Source organism: Tamandua tetradactyla, chromosome 5 (assembly GCF_023851605.1).
Source record: "Tamandua tetradactyla isolate mTamTet1 chromosome 5, mTamTet1.pri, whole genome shotgun sequence".
NCBI lineage: Eukaryota > Metazoa > Chordata > Mammalia > Pilosa > Myrmecophagidae > Tamandua > Tamandua tetradactyla.
The window spans coordinates 64,672,401-64,697,457 of record NC_135331.1 but is presented as its reverse complement, the minus strand read 5'-3'; the positions used below and the strand labels follow the sequence as shown (position 1 = coordinate 64,697,457).

Genomic DNA, 25,057 nt, shown 5'->3' with positions numbered 1-25,057 from the left:
TCAGAGCAGAAGGGCTGAGACAGTTTTAGGATGAGAAAGAAGTAGTAACAATCCTAGCAGGAAGTTCTGGCCTTCAGGAACTGTCCAGTGAGGGTTCCTGTGTCAGGGTCCAGTGACATGGGAGTGGATGGAATCTAAATCCAATGCACTAGTACTAATTTAATTTCAAGAGACTTGAGAAATTCAGGAGGCCATGCATAGGTCCTAAAATTGTGCTAAGAGTAATAAAATAATTGAATCCACAGAATTCATGATAACCTCACATTTGATTATCTTCATAAATCCCCAAAATGCCTGTAGGCAGATTCTATAGCCGGGCCAAGGGGCAATCTTCCTTGCTCTGATGGGACAAAGCTGAGGGTCATCATACCCTGTCAGTCAGGATAGGATTTAGGTGAATCCAGAAAGTCTCATTTGGATCTTTCCTACCTTTCCTTTATTTGTCCTTCTTCCCCAGTTGTCAGGCTTCATCTCTGTTCAGAAGACCCAGTCTCATCTTAGCCTTCTCGTTGCTGATTTTGCCTTCTCCGGTAAGGTACCCAAATGGACAAGCAGATAAAACAAAACAGGCATGCCTCCTGCTCCAGAGCTATTCTTTACTCTTGTTTATTTCCTTTCTACCCCAGTTCCACCATCCCAACCAGTTCAACAAAACCATCCATGTTTTTTTTCAGTCCCTTCTCCCAGAACCTTTAAATGTTGCTTTTCTCTTAAAAAATTTGAGATGGTCCATATAGAGTATTTAAAATTTTTTCTTAGGTAAAACCAACTGTTATTACATTAGAGAAAAATTTTCCAAATTGGAAAATCTCTGTTGTTTATAGGGTAGGCAAACTCTACCATGACTCAATTATGATAGAGATTTATTTCTTGTCCATAAAAGAGAAAATGGGCATTTCTAACTGGCTAACTGTTCCAAGCAGGGATTCAGATAACCAGGGTTCTTCCATCTTTTAACTTTGCAGTGTTGATGTGCATCAAGTAATGGTAGTAGGGGAAAGATGCAGGAGCATTTGGGGAAGGTTTTGTGGGCCAGGCTCACATTTTTTTGGTTAGAACACAGTCACATGGCAAGAACCAACAGCAGGGGCCTCGAAGTGTAGGTCATTTATGTGCCCAGGAAATCAATCTCACCTATGATCCTCTAATAGCTGATGGTAGGAAAACTCCTCTAATGAACCAATGTGCTTCATTTTGTAAATTAGGGCTAGTCATGTACCTAGTTATGTTTTGTGTTTTGCCTCAACTACCAGGAAGTTCAATGCTAATTTAGCTTTAAAGTGATACAGCTAGCTTGATGTTTGCTTTTCTGGAACACTGATCTACAGTTTTCATTATGTGACTCTTGTGCTTTTATCTTGGCTTTAATGGCCCTGCCTTCTGTTGTAACTGAACAAGAACTGTTTCTGGAAATCAGCGGAGGCAAGAACGATGAATAAAAATTTAATACCTTTCAAGTGTGGCAAGATTTGATAAAGCACTTCTGTAGGTCTTGTTTTATTTGATCCTTTCCCTAGCCTGAAACATAGGCAGGCAGACACTTTAATTTCCCACTTACACATAAAGAGAATGAGGTTCAAAATATTTTATTGAATTCCCGATGGGGCAGAGCCAGGGCTCAGGAATAGATTGTCAACTTCCTGGCTTCAAGTGTGGCCTGCCTCCCACAGGCCACAAGGCAACCCCCCTTTAGGGTGTTATGCTAAGGAACAGGAATCCAATAGGATAAAGACTTCTGTAACCAAACAACATGCTATGGTATTAGCACACAGGCTCTGCACCCTGGAAACTGCAAGTTAATACACAATCAGCTGATAATCAACGACTTCTACAATAAAATCAATGTAGAGAATGGGTTGAAGAATAAAAGGAAAAGATAAGAATAACCCGTTGCTTTATTTATTTATTATTTTTTTCCTTTCTAACAACATCTCAGTGGAAGTTTTTGAGTATGTAAAGAGGTCAGTTTAATCTATGACTCTGTTATATAGTAAATGCATTCAGCGGCCTCAGTTCATCACCTGCTGAACAAAGACAGCAGGTTAGTGCATTTCTTGCCCCACCTCCCTTCGTGGAATGAAAAAAAGCCCCTGTTTTTGATGGCAGCAGAAAAATCAGTGAAGCTGTTCATGTCCCCCTCCTCAACCTTAAGGTAATAGCATGAAGACAAACCCAATACTGCTCTATCTGACATAGAGGAATTCTTTGCTGGTTTTTGTCTGACTTGCTTGATTAAGCAAATGATGTAATTACCAGAACACATGCAAGTGAAGTTGTATGTTAACACCAATGAAAATTTTGCGGCTGTGTTTTTGCTGAATTTGTGAATAGTAGTAACAACTTCATATCTTTTCCGATTTCTCTATGTACTTTTGTAAAAGGTGTTTATAAAAATTTGGATCAGAGGGAGTGATGAAGAGTGCTTTTGGTGAACAAACATTTTAACCTTGAGCTCTGGCCAGCAACCCAGAAGAAGCCTATTTATAAGGGTGGGGGGATTTAAGAGAAACAAAGGTGACTATTGCTAGCCACTTGTGGGGCAGCAACTTAGTTAGTCCTGCAAATCAAGGGCACAGACAGCATTTCAAATTTCATGAGACTTCAAAGAGAGAAATGAAAAAAACCGGCAATGCAAGAACGACAATTTTGCCATTTGACTTCATATTTGCCACATTTTTTTAAACAACAGGTATAATGCTCCTAATGATGACAGTAGATCCTAGGAGCTCTGTTGCTAGAAATAGGATGCCCTTTGATTTGGGCATGGGGATTGCCCTGGGGATTTCTGAGCTTATTTCAAGGCTCTGCCTCACACTTTCTCAGGCACAAGGTCCCTTGGGGTCTTTCATCTCCTCATGTCCTATCCCCATTTTATGGATATGACTCTGATGAAATCCTGGTTCCGTGTGCACCTACATTCTCTGCTGAGGATTACCAGGGGCTCTGTTTTCCTCTGTTCTGCCTCCCACATGGGCTCACACTCTTCCCTAATTCTGTCAACACACCTGAGGCAAGATTGTCACCACGTCCGGGCTCTAGACCTGCAGTGTTCAATATGGCCGCCACAAGCCGCATGTGGCTATTTACATGTAAATTATTTTTAAATTTAATACAAAATTCAGTTCCTCACAAACACCAATCACTTTTCCTGTACTCAGTATTCACATTTGGCTAGTGGCTACCGGTCTTTCTAATCCTGAAAATGATTAGAGAACATTTTCATCATGGCAAAAGTTCTACTGGACAGTGCTCCCTTATATCCTTCTCACAGTTTCCATCGACTTGTTCTGTTTCCTCATTTTTGGCCCCATTTTTTTTTTTTTTACCAGGAGCTGGGGCTTTAAGTCAGAATCATATCAAGAGGGGCTTTCAGAGCCACGTTAAAGAGACTGACATTTATTGGGGGTGGGGGGCAGTGAAAAGCCATTGAAATGTTTTAATCATGGAACTGATGTAAAGAGACTGGTATTTTGGAAATGACCATGAAGACTGTAGTTATCGAGAATAGTACGGCGGGGGGAGTTAAGTGGTGGTGGGAGGTGGGAAAAAGGGGGCTGGGAAGCTACTTAGAAGGCTGGTCTGTCAATACATGGACAGCTAGTGGGGAGATTCAAGTGATATTCAGGGACTATACTGCACTAAACTTGTTGACCGATTGGCTGTATGGAATAAGGAAGTAAAATATTGAGCGAGGAAAAATGGGAGAGGAGGAATAAGGTTTATCCTGCTCCCCTAAACATTTTATTTTTTTAAATTTCAAAGTTTCAGAAAAGTTGAATGTGGAAAGAATGGTACAATGAAATATTCAAAGAATATACCATCCACCTAGATTCAAGGATTGTCAATATTTAGCCGTATTAGTTTTACCTTTCTCTCTGCACATATACATGTTGTATCTCAATTACTTTAATTTTTTTTTTTTTTGCATGGGTAGGTATCTCAATTACTTTAAAGTTAGTTGCAAGTTTCATGGTATTTCACCTCTGAATAGCTCAACAAATACCTCCTAGGAACAGGGTATGGTCTTTTATAACCATATTGCCATTGTCACACCAAGAAATTTAACTTTGTCTATGACACAATGTATTATCTAATAAAAAGGTCCATGTTAAAATGTCCCCATTTGTCCCAAAATGTATTTTATAGCTTTTTTCTTTAAAAAAAAAAAAAAGACCCAAACTATGGTCACACATTGTCTTTGATTTGTCTTTCATTTCCTTTAATCAGAAAAATTCCTCCATCTTTTCTTATCTTTCATGGCATGGGCATTATTTAAAAGTCTACGTCAGTTATTTAAAATATTCCACAGTGTGGGTTTTCTGCTTGCTTCTTCTTTCTTAGATTCAGGTTTACCATTTTTGACCAGAGTAAGAGATGCTATGTCCTTCTTGTATGACATCAGAAGGGACATAATGTCATTTTTTGCCCCATTATTGGTGATGCTATAAGTTGGATCCCTTGACAGAATTAGGTTTGCTTGAGTTCTCCACCATTGTAAAGGTACCTGTGGGCTGACACTTTGATACTATTTCATGACTATTGGTCAACAAACTTTCACCCATTGGTTTGAGCATTGATTGATGATCTTTGACTGAAACAATTATTATATCCAAGGGTGGAAAATGATGATCCTTTATTATTGGTGGCCTCTGTAAGAAAGAGGCTTCTTCTTCCTCACTCACACACACCTCTTTATCACTCACCTCTCTCTCTCACTTTCTCTCTGTATCTCTGTCTCTATCTCTATCTCCATCTCAATCTCTATCTCTCTCCCTCTCACACACTTAATTGTTTTCTCTCTCCTCTCAAGTGTTAGTACAGGCTGGGGGATTCATTTATTTTCTTTAATGTATTATTATCTGTTACTGTCATTCTCCTTAACTACATCAATATATTTACTCATATGGCATATTCTAAAATAAATACAAAATAGTTTTATATTTACTACACCAATACAACTCTAAAGAAAAAAGTCAGATGCAAAATTTCTTTGCAGTTTTCTTATCCTTTTATTTTATTTTACTAAGGGTACATGGTCAGAAAGCTGTGTTTAAAAGTTACTGGAATTAATTCCTTTAATTGTGTGGTTTTGTTACCAGCTGGTTAAACAGTTAGGCTAGTATGTATTAAATTTTAGTTACTTTTTAAAGACCCTTATTTAATTTCGTTGTTGACTGTTCAAAAGTCAAAACTGCATGGAAAAGTATACACAGAAAAGGTTTACTCCATCCCTATTCTTTTAACCTCATTCCTTGCTCTACTCCATCCAAATAACCATTTCCATTTTCTGAATTTTCTTTATTGTGGTTTTCTTTTTGAAATACATATTACACATGTGTATTTGTGTGTTTTTTAACTTCCTCATATTTCTCACATAGAAGGTGGCATACTTTTATTCTTTCTTGCACACTACTTTTATTCCCTTATCACTCTATTTCCATGTCAGTTAAGGGAGCATTTCTTCATTCATTTTTATAGCTGATTTATCCTCAGTTGTTTGAATGTACCATAGTATATTCAACCACTGCTCTGTGCATGGACTTATAGGCTTCTGTTTTGCCTCCACATTTTTTTCAAGAAAGATAAATGGAGGTTTAAATATTTTGATTTGAGTTGCCTAGAATAGATTATCTAGGTTGGGATATCTAGTAGGCAATTGGACATAAATGTCTGGTGCGCCAAAGGGAAACTAGATAAAGGCATCCATTGAGCATCTTCAGCAATTAGACTAAGGTAGAGACCTTAAGATAGGTTTATATGAACTGGTAGGGTATGTGAAGTAAGAAGAGAAGAGGTCATGGGGCAGAAAGCTAAGGAAAACCAACTTTTAAGGGACATGCAGAAAAAGCGGTGTCCATAAAGGGGACTGAAAAGTAATGTAAAATAAATGTCAAGGGAAAAACCAAGAAACGCAGCAGTTACAGAAGCCAAGAAAGCAGGCATTCTAAGAAGAATGGTAAATTCTGCAGAGAGGTATATTTAAATAAAAGTAATTTATATCTCATGGGCTGGGGTCTTCAAAACTTGGAGATGTAGAAATATTGGTTCAGATGTCCTGTGCCCTTGTTACTGGATATCCAGAACCCTTCCTAAATTTATGCAAATTTAGTCACCTCTGCATTCCCTCCATGCAGTTGCCATCTCAATCCCTATCACTTTAGCACATGCCATGTTCCGCCTCTCCCCTCTGTTTAATCAAACAATAAACCATATCAATGAAAACAAATACCAAATTCTTCTTCTCTCCTCCAGAGCAACTTGACCCTTGTTCTTTTTTTTCTTAACCAACAAATATTTATTGAACTCTTACCTACTTACCAGGTAAAAATGAAGAGAGATCACTGAGGAGTCAGTTGAAAATTGTTCTTCCTTTGGTTTTAACCCTGTTCTTAAAACTGAGAGCTATAGTCCTTTGTTACCAAAATCACCACCCCTTTTTTGTTTGATTGGGTTTTCTTTACATTGTGAGATATAACATATATACAAGAAAGCAATAAATTTCCAAGTCATTTAAACAAATAGTTATAGAATAGATTTTAAAGTTTGGTATGTATTACAGTTCCACTATTTATTGTTTTTTCTTCTAGGTATTCCAAGACACTGGAGACCAAAAGAAATATCAGTATAAGGATTCAGCAGTCCTACTCATTTGTTCAATCCTATCTTCTCTGTTATACTCTTCCTTCTCTCTTTTTTTTTTTGTGAAAAATATATATATACAAAAAAGCAATAAATTTCAAAGTACACCACAGCAGTTAGTTGTAGAACAGATTTCAGAGTTTCATATGGGTTACAATTCCACAATTTCAGCTTTTGTACTTTAGCTGCTCTAAGGTACTGGAGACTAAAAGAATATCAATATAATGATTGCACAATTATATTCATTTGTTAAACCTTACCTTCTCTGTGTAACTCCACCATCACCTTTGATCTGTCTCCTACTGTTTTTTTCACTGGAAGAACTGGAAAGAATCCATTAAATGTTTAGCCACAAGGTTTTTAGTCTTCTTGGTAAGTGCAGCTTCATTGAAAGAGAAGGGAAAGCAGCTAAATTACAGTAAATTAAGTTGGAGGTAAAAAAAATTGAGGCAATGTGTGAACAAGATTCTTTCAAGTTGGCTACTTGAAAGAGATAGGAAGGATGGGGTGTGTCTTAGTTTTCCAGCTGCAATTACAAATGCCATAAAATGATTTGGCTTAAACAATGGGAATTTATTGGCTTACAGTTTTGAGGTGAGGAGGAGTCTTTTTCCCTGAATATTGTGGTGTTTGTGGATGGCTACCAGCTTTCCTTGGGTCCTTGGCTTTTCTGTCACATGTAATGCACATGATGGTGTCACTGCTTTCTCCTCCAGATTCTGTTGACTTCCGGTTTCATCCCAAAGCTTTCTTTCTCTACGTCTGAATTTCATTCTGCTTATAAAGGACCCCAGCCATCCTTGTTAAAGCCCAATTTGATTTGGTTGACCATACCCTCACTAAAATACCATCTCCAAAAGGTCTTATTTTTAATGGGTTCACACTCACAGGAATGGAATAAGAGAAAGAGCATGTTTTTCTGGGGTATATAATTCAACATAGTACATGAAAGTTGCTAAAAGCAGGTGGTAATATTAAGGGACTATCTCTAACAGTTCATGTGACTTGATTATATTTAAATGCTGCTGAAAAGGTACCAATAGAGAACAAGAGGATGATGATGGAAGACATTCTCTGAGGTGGTGGCAGAAGGACAGATCCAGAATACAGGAGAAATTCTGTGGTCATAGGAAGGGAGAAGATGATGTTGATATATGTCACTCTATAGTGAAGGTGGTGGAAAGTTGAGGAAATTCCCATCTGATTTGTGTCTCCTCCCCCTTGTCCTCTTCCTTCTCCTTTTTTTTTTTTTCTGTGAATTAGTAGTCAGCTTTCTCTATTAGGAACGGACGAGTTAATGATGAGGCAGGAGTTTGAAGAAAGTAAAGAATAAGAATGAACTCACAGCAAGGAAATATGGAAGGGCTCCTGGCAGTATAGAGAGATCTTTGGAGGTTGGGGATCACATATTTTACCGCAGTGGCATGGTTCTGCTGATTTGCTGATTTTGTCCATCAGTATTTAGCTTCCTAGGTATGACATGAAGAAGATCTTTTCCAGTGCAAGTGTTTTGCCAGATACTTGGTATGGTAGATCAAAGGAATGGATAATGGTCAGAGATTAGTCCAAATATTGGATCATTGGTTTGAGATAGATGCAAGAGTAGGAAGGATTTGACAATATGATGAGGGATTTCCCCTAGAATCTGAATTAGCATTGGTCTTTTCTGATTTTTCAATAATTTCTGGTTTACTTTATTCATTCAAAGTTCATTTGTTAAATATTAATATATCATTATAAAGAGTTAAGATTTTAAATAAATAGTTTTTATCATAACATACAAGATCATTTGGGTATCCATATGCCAATCTCATATTTTTTAGGTTTGTTGATGAATGTGTTATCCTAGGGAGAATCAGGCTTGGTTGAAGTAAATGTATTTGTGGTGTGGTAAAAAGAGATTTAAAAATATAAAATCCTTGGTTCCAGGCTTATCTTTACCAAGAGTGAACTATGTGACCTCAGAGAAGGCATTTAACTCTCTGGGCCTCTGTTTCTTTTTTTAAAATAAAGGGTTTTCTTTAAATTCTCTAAACTTCCTTCTAGCTCTAACATGCCATTAATCTGTGACCAATAGATAGATGACATTTTCCTGCTCAATCTTTTGATTTCCAATGAAGAGACAACAGCAATTTTTAAAGTATATTTTTATCTATATTATAATGAGATTTCCAAAGAAAGGCCAATTAAGTTCATCTTGTTGGTCAGTCTTGGGCCCAAATTTCTAGCTTAGGCAAAACTGAAGGCAGTAATAAACATCTTCTTAGGTTTATAGCAGAGAATTGGAGACATGAGGGAAAATGATATGGATAATTACATTCTCGGAGTTTATGATTTTTTATATAAAAGAAGAAGGTTAATATATTTTCTTCTCTCCTACAGCTCCAATTCACTTCTAATTCAACTAGCTGGGTAAGAAATTTAACCGTTGAATTTTTGGTTCGGGAGAGTTTGGCTCCCAACTTAAATTCAGTATAAGGATTTCAGTTCTGTGTCCTGGCTATTCACAAAACTTACCAATTCCATTCAAATTGGTGACCTTTTGAGCAACTGACATCCAATGAAATCCAATGAAGCAGGGAAAAAAAGGAGCGATATGAACCTTGGCTAGCAGACTAGCCTCTTCTGGTGTTCAATCTCTCATGAATGTTCATTGGTAGGTGAAAATTGCAGTGGTGAAATAGACTGAGGCATCTGTTTTGAAATAGCATATCTAATCTTCTGCTCCAGAAGATATTCACAGGGTTTGACAGCAAGCCCTTATACATATTCATAACCAATATACTTTGTAACCAAGGGAAATTGAGGCAAGTACAACAGAATGAAGCATGAGAAAGCAGCATGTTAATTTTAAATTTAATTATAGAGATAGGGGGAAAGGATGAATTTTTATAGTGTATACTCATTCATCTGTCACAGCACATTACCCAAAAATCATGCTGAATATTTGACAGAAGAAGTATTATTTTGGGTGTAGTGCTTGATAAAACTAGCAGGTTCTGGAGAAAACAAGATTCTGAGATCCTTTTAGAAACTATTTTTCAGGTAGGGAAGAAAAAGCACTGAAGAATTCTAATGATCTGAGGTAAAAGCAAATAGAAGGCTTTTCAAAGCAAGAAGCCTGGTCCAACAAAATTTCTGTTCATGACATGTTTAGATATGTCAAAAGACTTGATTCAGTTTAGAATTAGGAAAAATAATTATTAGTGTGATGCTTTTAGTCACCTAGGACTGTGCGTCATTTGTTGTGACCAACACATCTAGTCTCCCCAACAAAGTGTGAGTAATTGAAGAACAAAGATCTCGTCTGTTTTGTTCAAAGGTGATGCTGAGTGCTTACAACTCTATTTGGCATGGAGCAGGCACTTAATAAACATTTATGGAATGGATGAATATATAAACCTAGCACCTGTCTCAGGCCATTTATTAGTGAACAGATAGATAAACAGATGGATGAAAATATTTCTGCATGTGACTTAAATTCACCATTTGACATTAATCTCTAGGACCTGAAGCAAATACTTGCCAATGGATGAGGGCAGTGAACCTGGGCCAGTGGCAGTCTAAACCAATGCCAGGCTTTGACAGGAGACAATTCCTGAATTTCTGATCAGGTCAGATTAGGTTCTCGCCATAGCTTAAAGTAGGGCATGTATTCATGTGAGGGAAAAGGAGTCCTTATTTACAGAATAGGAGAAAAGAAGAAAGCTTTTCTTCCCTTGTTTCATTCTTAAATACAGCTACATGAAAGAGGGGAGAAAACATCATAAACACTTCTAAGGGTTGGCAGATTTTAAAAGAAGGAATTAAATGTCTGCTGTGAGGAATACACTGTCTTTTTTTTTTTTTCCAGGAAAAAATATGTAGATGTCTATGCATGCTAAAATGATTTCTTAGCAAGCAATTGGTAAGTCTTGAGAAGAAAGAGAGTACCCAGCTTGATGAGAGTCTGAGTTATGGGCATTCTCCTACTTTGGCTGATGGGAAATAAATTGGTACAACCTTCCAGAGGATGGAGTTGACAAAATATGTTTTAAAACTTTAAGAGTTTGCAATTCTGCTTCCAGGAAATTTCTCACAGGAAGTAATTGGACAAATGAGCAAAGATGTATGTGAAGGGATATTTGTCACAGGGTTGTTTATATAAAGCAGCAAATCTTTGGGAATCGTTGAAATTTTTAATAATAGGGGATTATGAACAATTGTATATACTCTGCAGAGAATATTGTTTAGCCATTATGTAATGTAATAGGCATATCTTCATGGTATGAAGTGAAATGGAAAAAAACAGCATGCAAAAGATGTATGTTGTGGCAGCATGTAGTAAATAATACAGTTATATTTATTTCTGCCTTGAAAAAAAAGTCTGAAAGGTTGATATTAGGAAGAATTTTAATTTTGACTTATCTGTATTTTGTTTTTCATAATAAATGTGGTTGTTATGTACAAAAATAGATAATTTTTAAAGTGTGTTGGCACACATATTTTGCCAATAGAAAGCCCATTCTACCTCTTCTTAATGACTGAAAAGCTGTCAGCTTTCTTACAGAGGGTATATTTTAGGAATTTTTCAATTTAGCTTTAGTTCTGCATTTTCATATAAATTACAGTGAAATCTGAATATGACAAAGTTGAGAGGCTGAAGGAAATTTTACAGAGCTCATACTTTTTTTTAAAAAAAAGGTGCTCACTAAAACTGTATTGCAGAAAAAGGCTTTCTAGGCAAAAGGAAATGGTTTTTAGAATATTCTTTGTATGGGATTCAGGAACACAAAGATTTTATGAAAGCCTAAAGTTGTGTATGGGATAATCAACCAGACATTCTAAGTATATTAGCTTTCTGATTCTTGCTAAAACAGTTGAAGGCAAGAATTGATTATTTTCTTAACCAACAGTTCAAATAGAAATAACAAAATACATTTACAAACCTTTTTTAAGGAAGGTTCTAACGAGGCTTTGTTTCCTAATGGCCTATGCATTTCTCACCTTTATTATATAAGAGCAGATCTAGGAAAGACAGTGTGACTGATTTTTACTTCAAAAAGTCTAGGCAAAAATCTTGACTAGCAGGAATAAAAGGACACACCTTAAAAAAAAAAACAATATTGGATGGCTTTTATGTGGAAGGCCTATATTCATATTGGGACAGTTTGTCCATTGGGTCAAAGGTTTTATTAAAATAGTAATTAAAATTTCAGTGGAAGTAATTGAGAATTAATTGTTTCATGCTCTATATTTTACAATGAAATCAAACTTCCTGATATTTCCCTATTGACACTAAATATATACTTGTAAATTTAGCTTGATGAGACTGTGTCCTCAACAGGAATTAACTAATATGTGGATAGAGTCATTTAATGTACAGATGGCATTTTATACGAATTCTTTTACTGGGTCTCACATAACCCCTGAGAGAGGTTATAACGAGAATTAAGGTCACACAGATTTTATGTGGCAAAATCAGGCATAAACTTCAGATGCTAACTAAGTTATTATTAACTAAAATATCTGTCTGTCTGTGTGTCTGTCTATCTCTCCAAAGATGGCTCAAACATAAATAATTTGGGAATTTAGTGCTAAATCTAAAATAGACTGAGTTTGTAACAAGTACATCATGGTATATGAAAGTTCACTTTTAGATTGAAGAATTATCTTAACTTCCTTTCTGTGGAGTTACCGTCTACTTAGAAATCCAGCATGGAGACTTCAGGTCCAACTAATATCCCCAAAGTGGGGTCCGAAAGTGGCTCAGGCCAAGACAGAGTTATCATTCCCTTGATGTCATGTGGGCCTTGTCTATATGCAACAGTCTTGGAGTCTGGAAATAGGTCAACTTTCCTTTTAGCAGTCTCCAGACAGTTTTCTGTGTGTGCCTCTGATGAAGAATAGCTGAAATAGTGTTACAGCTACTGTCTCATTTAAGCTGAGGATTTTCTGCCACAATAGCTATGATCATAGAAACTGAGGGGAATCAGATAATCCTGTAGGAAGATTACCCTACACGCATTCTTCTGACTCTCTCTCTGAGAAGTTTCTAAAACACAAAACTATTGAATTAGCAACTAGCCATCCAAGATAGGTAAGATCAATTTACTAAAATTGATAATTATGTATACCTCCAAAGCACGCCCCCTCTCCCCCATGCAACACGTGCAGGTGAATTGGGCTAAGCCCTCAGAAGACAGTCATTGCCTGTTGATTTCTTTACTAGTCCTTCTTGTCTTTAAATCCTTACCCAGGGAATTAGCATTTATGAATAGAAATGTACCATTTACACATTAAATTATCAATGAATTCTGATAACTAGTAGTTAGATATTATTCCCATTTAGAAGTGATTTAACTGAGGCTGAGGCTTAGAGCTCCAGCTGTACACAATCTCCTTACCACTGGGTGTGATGTGTATAGTAGGATGGAACAAATGAACTATTCTTAGTTCCAGAGAGTAAGTGGGAAACATTGATACAAAGAATTAGTTGTGTGGTAAAAGTTTGTATACTAGATCATGTACTTTGTGTGTATAACTAATTTATGCAAGCTGGCATGTAACAGAATTTATAAACATAAGCCACATATTGATCAAGGCACAATACTTCTAGAATTGAGCGAGGATTTTTTAGTAAAGGCAAGACTAGCGTATTTTAATAGATGATATGGCAAAAACAGTGTTTTGTTTTTAAATATAAATCAAGAAAAGGTAATGGATGATCAATATGAAATGGAACTGTCAGGTATCATTGCACTTGTCTGTCAAGTTCTATGAATCGGGTGGATTCTGCTGGTGTATATTGGCATTATTGATATGCTGAAAAAACTCTTTGTAGTTGATTGTTTGTTACTTTGAAGAAAAATTTTTGTTATTTAAGATCTGTTTGCAATCCTGTGTTCTTGGATGTAGAAGAAAAAATACCTTCTTTATATTTGTTAGAAAATTTCTTGTTCTTAAAAATAGAAATATATGGGATGAATCCTGCCCTGGCACCATGGGATCAACAATTCCATCCTGACCAAAAGGAGGAAAAGAAGGGTAACAAATAAGGTATCAGTGGCTGAGAGAGTTCAGAGACAAGAGGCTACTCTGGAGGTCATGCTTACACAAGCTTCAGGTAGACACTGCTACCTATCATAATCTGCCAACCCCCAACCAGGACCATTCCAGCCAATCCTAAAGAACACCTAGGGCAACATATAAGATTCCACAAGGGTTCCATGCACTACAGTAACTTTCCAGAAACCTACAACCTCCAGATGGGTCCCTGATTCAGATAAATCCTAAAACCTGGAGGGGCCAAGCCTCTCTAGAACATCAGATAGTTCCATCTCCCTACTCCATATTAGTGACAGGCCCTTCCAATATGAAAAACGTAGAATTGCCATAGCCCAGACACCCCTAAAGAGAGGGATGGAGAGATCAAAGGTGATGGTGGAGTCATACATTGAAGATAGGATTTAACAAATGAATATGAATGCTGAATCATTAAAATTGATATCTCTTTTAGTCTCTAGTATCTTAGAACAACTAGAAGTAAAAACCTAAAATTATGGAATTGTAACCCATGTCAAAGTCTGAAATATGTTCTACAAATAATTGTGGTGCTGTGCTTTGAAATTTATAGCTTTTTTGATATATGCTATTTTTCATGAAAATGAAGGAAAAAATGTCGATTGTGACCATAAAAATATTTAAGCCTTCCAGCCTCCTATATTTTGGAGTAGCTAGAAGGAAATATCTGAGAGGATCGTATAGTAGCCTGTACTGGTTTGAAAGGATGTATTACCCTAGAAAAGTCATGTTTTAATCAAAATCCCATTTCGTAGAGGCAGAATAATCCCTATTCAATACTGTATGTAATTAGATCATCTCCCTGGAGATGTCTCCCAATCAAGAGTGGTTGTTAACCTGGATTAGGGGAGATGTGTCTCCACCCATTTGGGTGGGTCTTTATTAGTTACTGGAGTCCTATAAAAGAGGAAACATTTAGGAGAATGAGAGATTGAGAGAGAGCAGAGAATGCTGCAGCACCACGAAGCAGGAAGTTCACCAGCCAGCGACCTTTGGAGATGAGGAAGGAAAACACCTCCCAGGGAGCTTCATGAAACAGGAAGCCAGGAGAGGAAGCTAGTAGATGACGCCGTGTTCGCCATGTGCCCTTCCAGATGAGAGAGAAGCCCTGTCTGTGTTCGCCATGTGCCTTCTCACTTAAGAGAGAGAAACCCTGAATGTCATCGGCCTTCTTGAACCAAGGTTCAAGACTGGGCAATTCTACAGATTTGTTTTAATTGGACATTGTCTCAGCCTTAGAACTGTAAACTAGCAACTTATTAAATTCCCCTTTTTAAAAGCCGTTCCGTTTCTGGTATATTGCATTTCGGCAGCTAGCAAACTAGAACATAGCCCATGACAAACTCTGTGATCTGTTCTGTAAGTACTTGTTGAAGAGTGGTTTGAAAGCTATTGCTTTGAGTATGTTATAGTATATAATAAAAAAGTTTAAAAAATATATATGACTATGACATATGAAGAAAATATCCAAGGTTCTACTTTAAAATACTGTCTTATTAATAGGATGATAATATAGATATAAAAAATTGACAGATGTCATATGTATAATAGTTTGAATAATAGATCAATATCAACTTAATTATCAGAAAGACTGCAGTTTTGGTTCAGATGGAATGTTTTTAGGAGGAGATTTCTCTACACTGAAAATATAGGTCAATGAAAAATTTCCACTTATCTAAGCTTTCAGACTGAAAATAATTGAACAAAGATAAGAATAATGAAATTTCTGAGCAAGTCAAAGGGCTAGATGCCAATTACTTCTTATGAAGTTAATCTAATTAGTTAAATGCAGGTATTAACCTCTATTAAATGTCTGGTTACTGAATTCTTGTGTATGTGATAGCTCAATTAATCATTGTAACAATCTTCCTATGAATGATATTAATACACCCATTATACAGATAAGGAAATTGAGCCTCAGAGATGAAGTAACTTGCCAATAGTTCCCACAACCACTGGTGGAACCCAGATTAAATCTACGTTTGATTAAAGACCTTTTATTTCCTCTACAACATGTTGCCTCGGGGTATGTGTACTGTCAACCCTGATTTCCTGAGTCTTTGGCTCTGAAATTCTAGAAAAATTAGATTGTCTCCTCATGAATCTCACCGAACTAAACTGCCTTTCTCCATTAAGTTCTATACTTACTTAAAATATACTGTTTAATATTCTTTGTAATGGTATATTTATAGAAGTGGTGTATGTGAAGAAGTGGACTTCTTGCCCTTGGATTATTGTTTCTTTGTGGTAGAATTTTATCCTCTATGCAAACCATCTTCAGGCTTTCGCCCATTTTCTGTTGATTGTTGTATTAGTTTCCTGTTCCTGCTGTAACATATTATCACAAAACTTGTAGCCTAAAATTGACTGTCTTGCAATTCTGGAGATCAAATATCTGAAATGCGTCTTACAGTGTTAAAATCAAGGTGCTGGCAGGATTGTGCTCTTTTTGGGGGCCCCAAGGAGAAATCTGTTTTCTTGCCTTTTATTTATAGCTTCAAGAGGGTGCCTGCTTGTAAGCCTGCATCACTCAGACCTTCGCTTCCATCATTACATCTTCTCTCTGTCGCTCCTGCTCCCTCTTTTATTTATAAAGACCCTTGTGATAGCATTGGGACTTCTTGATAATCCAGGAGACTCTTCCCCATCTCAAGCTCCTTAATCACATCAGCACAGTCTCTTTTGCCATGTAAGGTAACATGTCCACAGAGTCTGAGAATTAGCATGTGGACATCTCTGAGGAGAAATGATTTTGCCTACCATAAGCACCATGGACATGATGGGATTCTTCGAGTACAATACTCTCTGGGGGACCAGCTGGGGTACCTCTATGGTTTTGAAAGGTTGGGTTTTATGCCCTACTTGGAGAATTATTTTGTTTATGAGTGATAAAAATTGAGGATGTTGCCTTCTAGCCCTGCCAATTTTACTTGCACCCCAGCCCAGATTCATATAAATATACTACTGGTAGGCAGAGTTCTCGCCTGCCATGCCAGAGACCCAGGTTCAATTCCTGGTGCCTGCACATGCAAAAAAAAAAAAAAAAAAAAAAAAAAGAGATTCTGTTCTTTGCCTCTGGATGAATAACTGATTAAAGCCACCTTTGGGAGTAGCACAAGTCTCTTGGGCATGTGATGCTTTCACTGTTGTCTAATTTGTTTTTTATTTTTGTTTGAAGTCCCCAGAGCCAAGGCAAACCATCTCCATGTCCAGAGAAGAGTTTGTACAGAGAATGGCAGACATTGTTGGTTGGGGCACAAAGGAAGAATATCAAGAGCTGTTTGACAAAGTGGATGTGGCCCGAGATGGCTTTATTAATTGGGACAAGCTGACCTCATTTATACTGTTAGCACTCTATGAGAAAGATGGACGAGCTAGGGCAGCTGAGGTTCCCCAGTGGAAGGACCTTGAATTCCTCCCAGCGAAACACAAGGACACCCTTCAAAAAGTAATTTTCTTAAAGAGTTCAAGTCGTTACCTGACTATCAGTAAAGAAGGTTTACTGGGAATCTGGGGAGAGAATTTAAAGCTGCAAGAAACACTTCCCATCACTTCAGATGCCACCAAGCTCAAACACCTGTGGGTCACAAGTCTGGTTTCTCTGGAAAATGTAAACAAGGTACAAGATCTTCACAGATAGAAGGACTGCTTGTAAAATGTGATGAAATGGGGGGAGAGGACTCCTGATCAGTATACAAGTATAACACCAGCAGTAACAGAAAGCTGCATTATTTTTGGTGCCTCTCATTTGGCCTAAAGGAAAAGGAAGTGGAGCAAATTGAGCTAATCGAATCCTCAAGGTGTTCCCTTGGGAGTCTCTAAATGTCAATTTTGATAATGACTCACATATTTGGCTCTGTCCCAAAGGTGACCATGCTGCATTGCTAGCTGATAAGACCTTTACTCCTCTCCAGTTTGCAGCATGATCACGGATCTTATGCAGAGCTAAGAGGATGTTACAGTGCAAGCACAGTTTGATGCAATTAAGGGGAACTGCTTATTTGATTTATTATTAATCAAACTTAACTGCTTATTAAAATAACTGCTTTTATCATATTATTATTATTTATTATTAATAGGAAGCACTCAAGTTAAATATCTTTGTATAACCATACCTATGAGAGAAATAACATACAGAAAGGAAAATAATTTTGTGGGTGAAGGTTGCAACTTAAAGGATCCATATTGTTGACATTTCGTTTTAAGAAAATGGCAAATTTTACTATGAAAAATTTCAAATGCTTATGAAAGCAGAGAGAATAGTATTAAGAACCTGATTTATCCAATATTCACTCTTAACCATTTTCAAGTCATGGCCAATCTTATTTCACCTATACCCTGCCCCCCCATTAAAATACCAAATGTCAAATCATTTCATCAGTAAATATTTCAGTATTTCCAAAAGAAACCTTTGTTATATAACCTCATTATTATCACACTTATTAAGTAGCAATAATTTCTTGATGTTGTCAAATGTCCAACCATTTTCATATTCCCCTGATTGTCTTATAATTTTTACATTTGTTTGAATCAGGATCTGATAAGATCCGAATATTGTGAAGTTAAGTCTCTTGAGCTGCATGTTTTGTCATTTCTTCTTCATTCTTACTTTTGTTGTTGTTGCTGTTGATACTGAAGAAACTGGGTTTTTGTCCTCTAAAGTTTCCCAAGGTCAAGACATTTCATGTACGTGAGGCTAACATGCCTGTTTGTCCCTGCATTTCCTGTCATTTGGTAGTCAAATCTAAAGCCTTGATCAGATTCCAGTTTGATTTTTTTTTTGAAAAATAGGTTTTTCAATAGGTTGTTATGTGTTCTTCAATCAGGATGTTTAAAATGCTTGCTTCTTTCTCTTTTTGAGATGTTGGAGGTTATTGTTCATTATTCCTAAATCCATTAATTTATTAAGGGATACAAGATTATGACATTCTAATTTCCTCATCCTCTCTTCCTTCATCATCTGGAATACCTCTATAAAAAAAACTTCTCCTTGAGTAATTATTTAATTATTTTGAGGCACAAATTATACAAGAAAGGCAATGTAAGTGTTAAAAATCTTTATTTAATGGTCTTCAAAATAATGAGCTGGTGCTCTAATATCATCTAATATCTGAAGATGAACAGTGCACAGAGAGACTATTCTTATCATTATCATCATCATTACAGACCCATGTATTTAAATATGTTTGATTTGTTTTAATCCACTGTGTCATTTTCCCATCCCAAGAATTGTCCTATCTTTAGCTGATGAGAAATTACTCACGTTGGCTTCTGAATCTTTTTGACACCATCCTAACAGTCTTAGAAAGCTTCTTGGAAATTATCTTGTATGACAAGAAGATCCAGAATCATCCTGTATATTTCCTATGCTACTCTGGAATCAGCTATTTTTCCAAAGTAGCAGTTTATTTGTGGGTAGCGGTGGGGGTGGGGATGATATGTTCTACTGCTTGGAGTCATAAAGAATAATATTCATTGCCCTTAGCTTCCTATGTGGCAGGCTCTGATCCTTTCAATATCACCATAAAGTAGATATTATTCCTGCTTTAAGAATGAAGAGATGGCAAGGAGAGATGGCACACTTTTCCCTGGGTCAGAGGGGGTGTAACCAACGGTGCAAAAATCTTGTAAATTGAGGGAGCTTGATGTCTGAAAATGTGCTTCAGAGTTTTGTTGCCTCCACAGTAGCTGCTGACATCACATCCCATTCCTTCTTGCTGGAGATCTGGTGCTAACACATATATTGTGTTATGTTTAAAAGAATGCGTTTTGTATGGGTAATGTTTTTGTTTTTTGTTTGCCCTGTGCTGTAATTATCATGTGATGTTGCATTACTGTTATTATGTGATGTTTTTGTGCTGTATGTTTTTTCTTTCCAGGACAGATACGTAAGTCTTAGCTTTTCCTTTGTACTTACTCAACCTAGAATTTTAAAGAATGTTGCCTTCTTTTTTCTTTTTAAATAGCTTTATTAAGGCATTATTGACACAGAATACATTGTACATATTAAAATAGAGCAATTTGATAGATTTGGGTACATATATAGACCTGTGAAAACCCATCAGCACAATCAAGATAATGGAAATATTCATCACTCTCAAAAAAGTTCACCTGTACCCTTTGGTAATTCCTTCCTCCTGCTGCCATACCTTATCATCCCTTCTCAAACAACCACTGATATGCTCTCTGCCACTACACATGAGTTTGAATTTTATGAAGTTTTCTATAACTGGCATCCTATGGTACATATCCCATTTTCATCTGGCCCTTTCCATTTAGCATAATTGTTTGAGATGTATCCATGTTGGGTAAATCAGTAGTTCGTTTAAAACACTTGCTGTGTAGTTTTCCATTATGTGTATTTAGCACAGCCTCATCAACACGTGGTGTGATCAGTTCTTTCTCTCTTAGCTTTGCCCATTTTAATAGGTGTGTATTGATATCTTATTGTAGTTTTAATTTGCATTTCCCTAGTGACTAAGAATGTTGAGTATCACTTTTAGTATATCTTATATATCTTAACTCTTAAGATATATCTTAGTATATATGTATATCTTCTCTGGTAAAGTGATTTTTCCACTTTTTGCCCATTTCTATTGGGTTTGTTTTCTTATTATTCAGTTTTGAGAATTGTTTGTATATTCTGGGTATATAAATTTATCATATGGCTTCTTTACAAATATATTTTCCCAGTCTGAACTTTGTCTTTTTATTCTCCTAAGAGTGTCTGTTGTATTTTCATTTCATATTGTTCATTGCTATTGTATAGAAATACAATAGGTTATTTTGTATAATGATCTTCTCTCCTGCAACCTAACTGAATACTTTTATTAGTTTTAATAGTTTTGGGGTGTTTATTTTAATATTCTTGAATTCCTTTTTCTTTATATTTGCCTCCATATCTTTATATATGTATATAGATATGTAGTTTATATGTAAATAATATCATACTATATACATATATCTCAGTAACATGTTTTTTCACGTAATACTCTTAGAAATACTGTATATGTGTCAGTTTCATTCTTTTTTACCTTTTACTTTTTTAGCTTTATAAAATTTAATCATAGCAAAGGAATTCTATTGTAAAACTTCTTATGAATTTAATAGTTTTTGATATATGCACATTTTGGTTATTAGCTTTTTTCCTTGCTATTAATAACACTGATGAAATGAGTATCCTTGTCGCATATGTCTTTCCTTTAATTTGCCCATTAGTTGCTTCTGGGATTTGTATCTTACTTAGGAAAACTACTTACAGGATTTTTATTAACTGATGTCTGTGAAAACCTTTGCTTATTTCAGCATGCTTTTAAAAGTTTCTGTTGTGACTGTGTAATTCTGTAGCTCTCTGTGTCTTTACCTTCCTATGTGGTTAGTCTTCCAGTCTCCAAAGGATGGAGGAGGTTAGTGGGTATGTGGAATGGGGATAAGGAGAAAATGTATTCAAATGCCTTGAATAGGATCTTAGAATCAAGTACAGCCGTGCCATCCTGTTGCATTTCTGTAATAATGTGAAGGATGCGTAGGGACCCAAGCTCTAAACAGTGTGTTTAATGCCTTCATGGCCTGCATTATGTGTATTTCCATAACCTGCTCGCCCACCCCCTCCCAGGGAAGAAAGAGCTAAGCCTGAAGCAATGCCCGACTTGGTGATAAGTTTCACATTTCTACTCTGCATTTTGGTTTCACGAAATCCATCAGAAATGCTTTTTAATTTTTTCTTCTGCAACTTTAGATAGCTGTGGCTTTCACCAGCAAAGAGATTTGCTTCTATGAGCTGCTGTCCAAGGAAGAATTTCCTTGTCAATATAAACTCCAAGGTCTGAAAGGAACCCCGTTTTGCATGGATTATTGGTATGACCCTCTTGATGCCAATGAATCGATTCTTTCTTTTGGGGACATAACTGGAAAGGTAAGTGGGGAAAGCATAACATTGATCACTGTGGACAGTAGCTCAAAATAGATATTAAAATGCAATGTGTGCCCTCTTCATTGAACTACATTATAGATTATAAAGTCAAACATTTTTGATGTGGAAGAGATGGATTAGGTCACAGCTCCTCTTATTGCTTATTAAAACCAGTGCTCGCTGTAGTTTTCTCATGTATGTATACTATCATTTTCTTCACTTAGAAACAAGATTTTTGTCAACCTTTTTCACCATAGGGTCCCTAACCAATTGAATTCCAATATTAATAAACTTTAATATGAAATGTTTATATTTCTCTCTTGCAATGCTCTTGTATTAATTGGTCTGATTTTCATTTATAAGGCTGCAGTCTTCTCAAAACCAGTCTCCCAGTGAGTGAGCATGTCCTATACCATGTAACAAAGGGATGAATGAATGAGAGAGGGTAGCTAGGAAATGAAATTGCTGCCTTCCTGTCAAATTCCACCCAGACCTACAGAAAATTATAACTTCCTGAATGAACCAGAATACACCTGTGACCTCTGAAATAGTTTAATTTGAACAATTTCCTTTCGTATTTGTGAAAGCTTTTCATTTTTACCAATTTTAATGACAAATGCATCTTGAAAGAAAACAATAAACTGCTCTTGGTAACTGCTTTACCATCCTCATAGCCTTGTATGTCTTTTAATATGTTCAGTGTTAATATTATTATTCTTTTAATAATGTTGAAAGGAATCCTATTAATTCACTATCTATTCATTATTAATATTAATATTAATTTTAATCTTCCAACAAAAATTACCTTGCCTGTGTTTGTTTTTCTTTCAATGACATTCTGTCGCAGGTTCAAGCAATTTATTTCACAGCAGCCTTGATTTCCCTGTTTGAGCGGCCTGCTAGTGCCTGTGAAGATGGCGCTGCTACCACTACTGTCACCATTAACTGGACAGAACTGCTTTCTGGCCATCACAAATGTTGCCTTATATTAGGGCACAAGCTTCATCACAGAGACTGGGTCAGGCAAGGTACTGAATTTGAACAGTAATGAAAGAAAAAGTTCACTCTTGGCTTCTACAATTATATTCTTTGATGAAAATGTTTTGCACAGAAGGTTTAAGTTGAGAAACCAGTGTTAATTGGTTCCCTGGAAGTTTTGCCCTGGACTCTCTGCTATCCCTTGAACACTGGTAGGAATTCTTTCTTTCTTTCAAAAATGTATTCATTATGCAACTGGTTCAGGTGAAATGTGCATTCACGAAATCCTAAGAGAAGGAAGCAAATTGTCATTAAATCCTTTTAGCCCCAAACAACTGCCCCTAATAATCTCATCAAGTCACAATCAGGGCTACTTAATAAAAGCATCTGAAAAGTTCTTCTCAAGCCACTTCTTTGTTTTCTTTATGTTCTCAGGGGAAATATATTCATTTGAATGACTTTAAAATAGAATTTTTTTTTGACATAATAATTGAGTTTCATTAATTTAGGGTACTTGAAAAGAATTCTCTATGTGATGGGATATGTCATTTAGCAGCATCTACAGAAAGCCAGGACTTTCTCGAAAATCTAGTCACCAATGAATTGCTTTCATTACATCCCTAATTTTTACAAAACGCGTATCTGAGGGTTCAAGATCCAAAGGTGCAATGTCTGCATTGATAATTCCTTTGGTCCAGGCACTAAGGACTCTAGTAATTTTTCTCACTTCTAAATTGCTACATTTAAAAGAGCCCACTGAAGAGGATGGAAATGAATAACGTTTTTGACTCTTAGTAGACTTTGAAGAAGGGACACTCGAAATGGACGTAACTGTTGGTTTTCATGGCAGTGAAACCTCTTTTGGTCTCAATAAGTTGGGAACGATTCTTTAATGTACAATCAACAATAATATTATCATTTTATTATAATATTATAATACATAAGGACCTAAAGGAGCTGCATTTTTTTCTTCAATATAAATCATACCCTGTTTTTGGCACATTCTATCCATCCCTTTCTACTGTCTTAATATCTTAATTGTGCAGGGAAAAAGGATGATATTTTTTGGTCATTCACTATGAGTGACAGACATAAAATCATGTCTTCATAATATTGAAACACGAATCATAGTCCTAGAAACAGACTGAAGGAAGCCATTGCAACTACTTCCTTCATGCTCCAACAGCCTAATATTCTGATACATAAACCAGAAACTGTAGTAATAAAGTAATAGTTCTTCACATGTAGTTGCAGTAAGAAGCAATATTTTAGAGTTTTGTGTATTATTTGAGTTCCATGATCTTAAATTAATATGGATAAATACAGAGAAGTGCCCAATAAAATGCATTTATTGAAAAAGTTGATATAAAAAACTAAAGTTTTAAAATTTAGATTTTTTTTTTCTCAAGATGAGTCAGATCTAAATATACTCTTTGTACTCAGGAAGAGAATAAACAATCTTCACTCTTTTAGAACTTGCTGCAATTTCCTTTAAGTCTCTGAATATCAAGCCCTATTAGTTGAAATAACCTGTTGATGAGCATTTGTCTCTTAATTGGAGATTTTTCTTTAGATCAGTGTGAATTTGCTGCTCATCGTATCTTCACCATAACATTCTGATTTAGGGTCCAACTTCATTCTTTTGCAAGATGCTATATTTTCCCAGCACAATTCGTTGAAGACACTATTGTAACATGTGGCAGATTAAATTGTGTACTCCAGTTTAGACATGTTCTTAATCGTACTCTGCATTTCTTTGTGAATGAACCCGTTATAAATAAGACCTCTTGAAGATGTTATTTTGATTAAGGTGTGGCCCAACTGAATGGGGATGGGTCTTAATCTGAACTACCAGAGGCCTTATAAAGAGCCAGAAGCCCAAAGTCAAAAGCAAAAACAAAATGGAAGAGCAGAACAAAGGGGAGGATATTGTCATATGATGGGAAAGCCAAGGAGCTGGCAGCCAAGCACCAGAATGCTACAGCCTGGGGTGAAAGCAAGCCTTGCCAATGTCTTCATGTTGGACTCTGGCCTCTGAAACTGTTTAAGTCAACCCATTTTGTGTATTTGTGATAGCAGCTTAGGCAAACTAATATAAATGGTCTTGACACCTTTGCCAAAAATCAATTGTCAAGGCTGCATGGTTGGTTCAGTGGTAGAATGTTCACCTTCCTAGTGGGAGGCCTGGGTTTGGTTCCCAGACCATGCACCTCCCCCTGCCAAAAAAAAAATCACTTGCCCATAAATGTATGGGTTTATTTCTGAACTTTCAGTTCTATTCCATTGGTCTCTATATCTGTCCTTATCTGGACAGTTAGAAGGATTTTGATCATGTGAAAATTGAAATGATCAGGAAAGGAGAAAACAAGCAGCCATCTGAAGCAAGAATCTTCAGAACTTAATGACTGAAAACGGGGAATGAATGAATCATTTTAGAATGTCCTACAAAAACTTCAGTTTCCAGAT

At 36.3% G+C, this 25,057-nt stretch overlaps 1 protein-coding gene across 1 annotated transcript in view; it reads left to right on the top strand.

Annotated features, from left to right (window-relative positions):
• WDR49 (WD repeat domain 49) overlaps positions 1 to 25,057 on the top strand; it is a 117,383-nt gene that overhangs the window by 5,351 nt on the left and 86,975 nt on the right. The window contains exons 3-5 of the mRNA XM_077159374.1: positions 16,880 to 17,320; positions 21,440 to 21,616; positions 22,461 to 22,641. Of these exons, the coding sequence (XP_077015489.1) occupies positions 16,880 to 17,320; positions 21,440 to 21,616; positions 22,461 to 22,641 (799 nt within the window). The remainder of the gene's footprint in view (positions 1 to 16,879; positions 17,321 to 21,439; positions 21,617 to 22,460; positions 22,642 to 25,057) is intronic.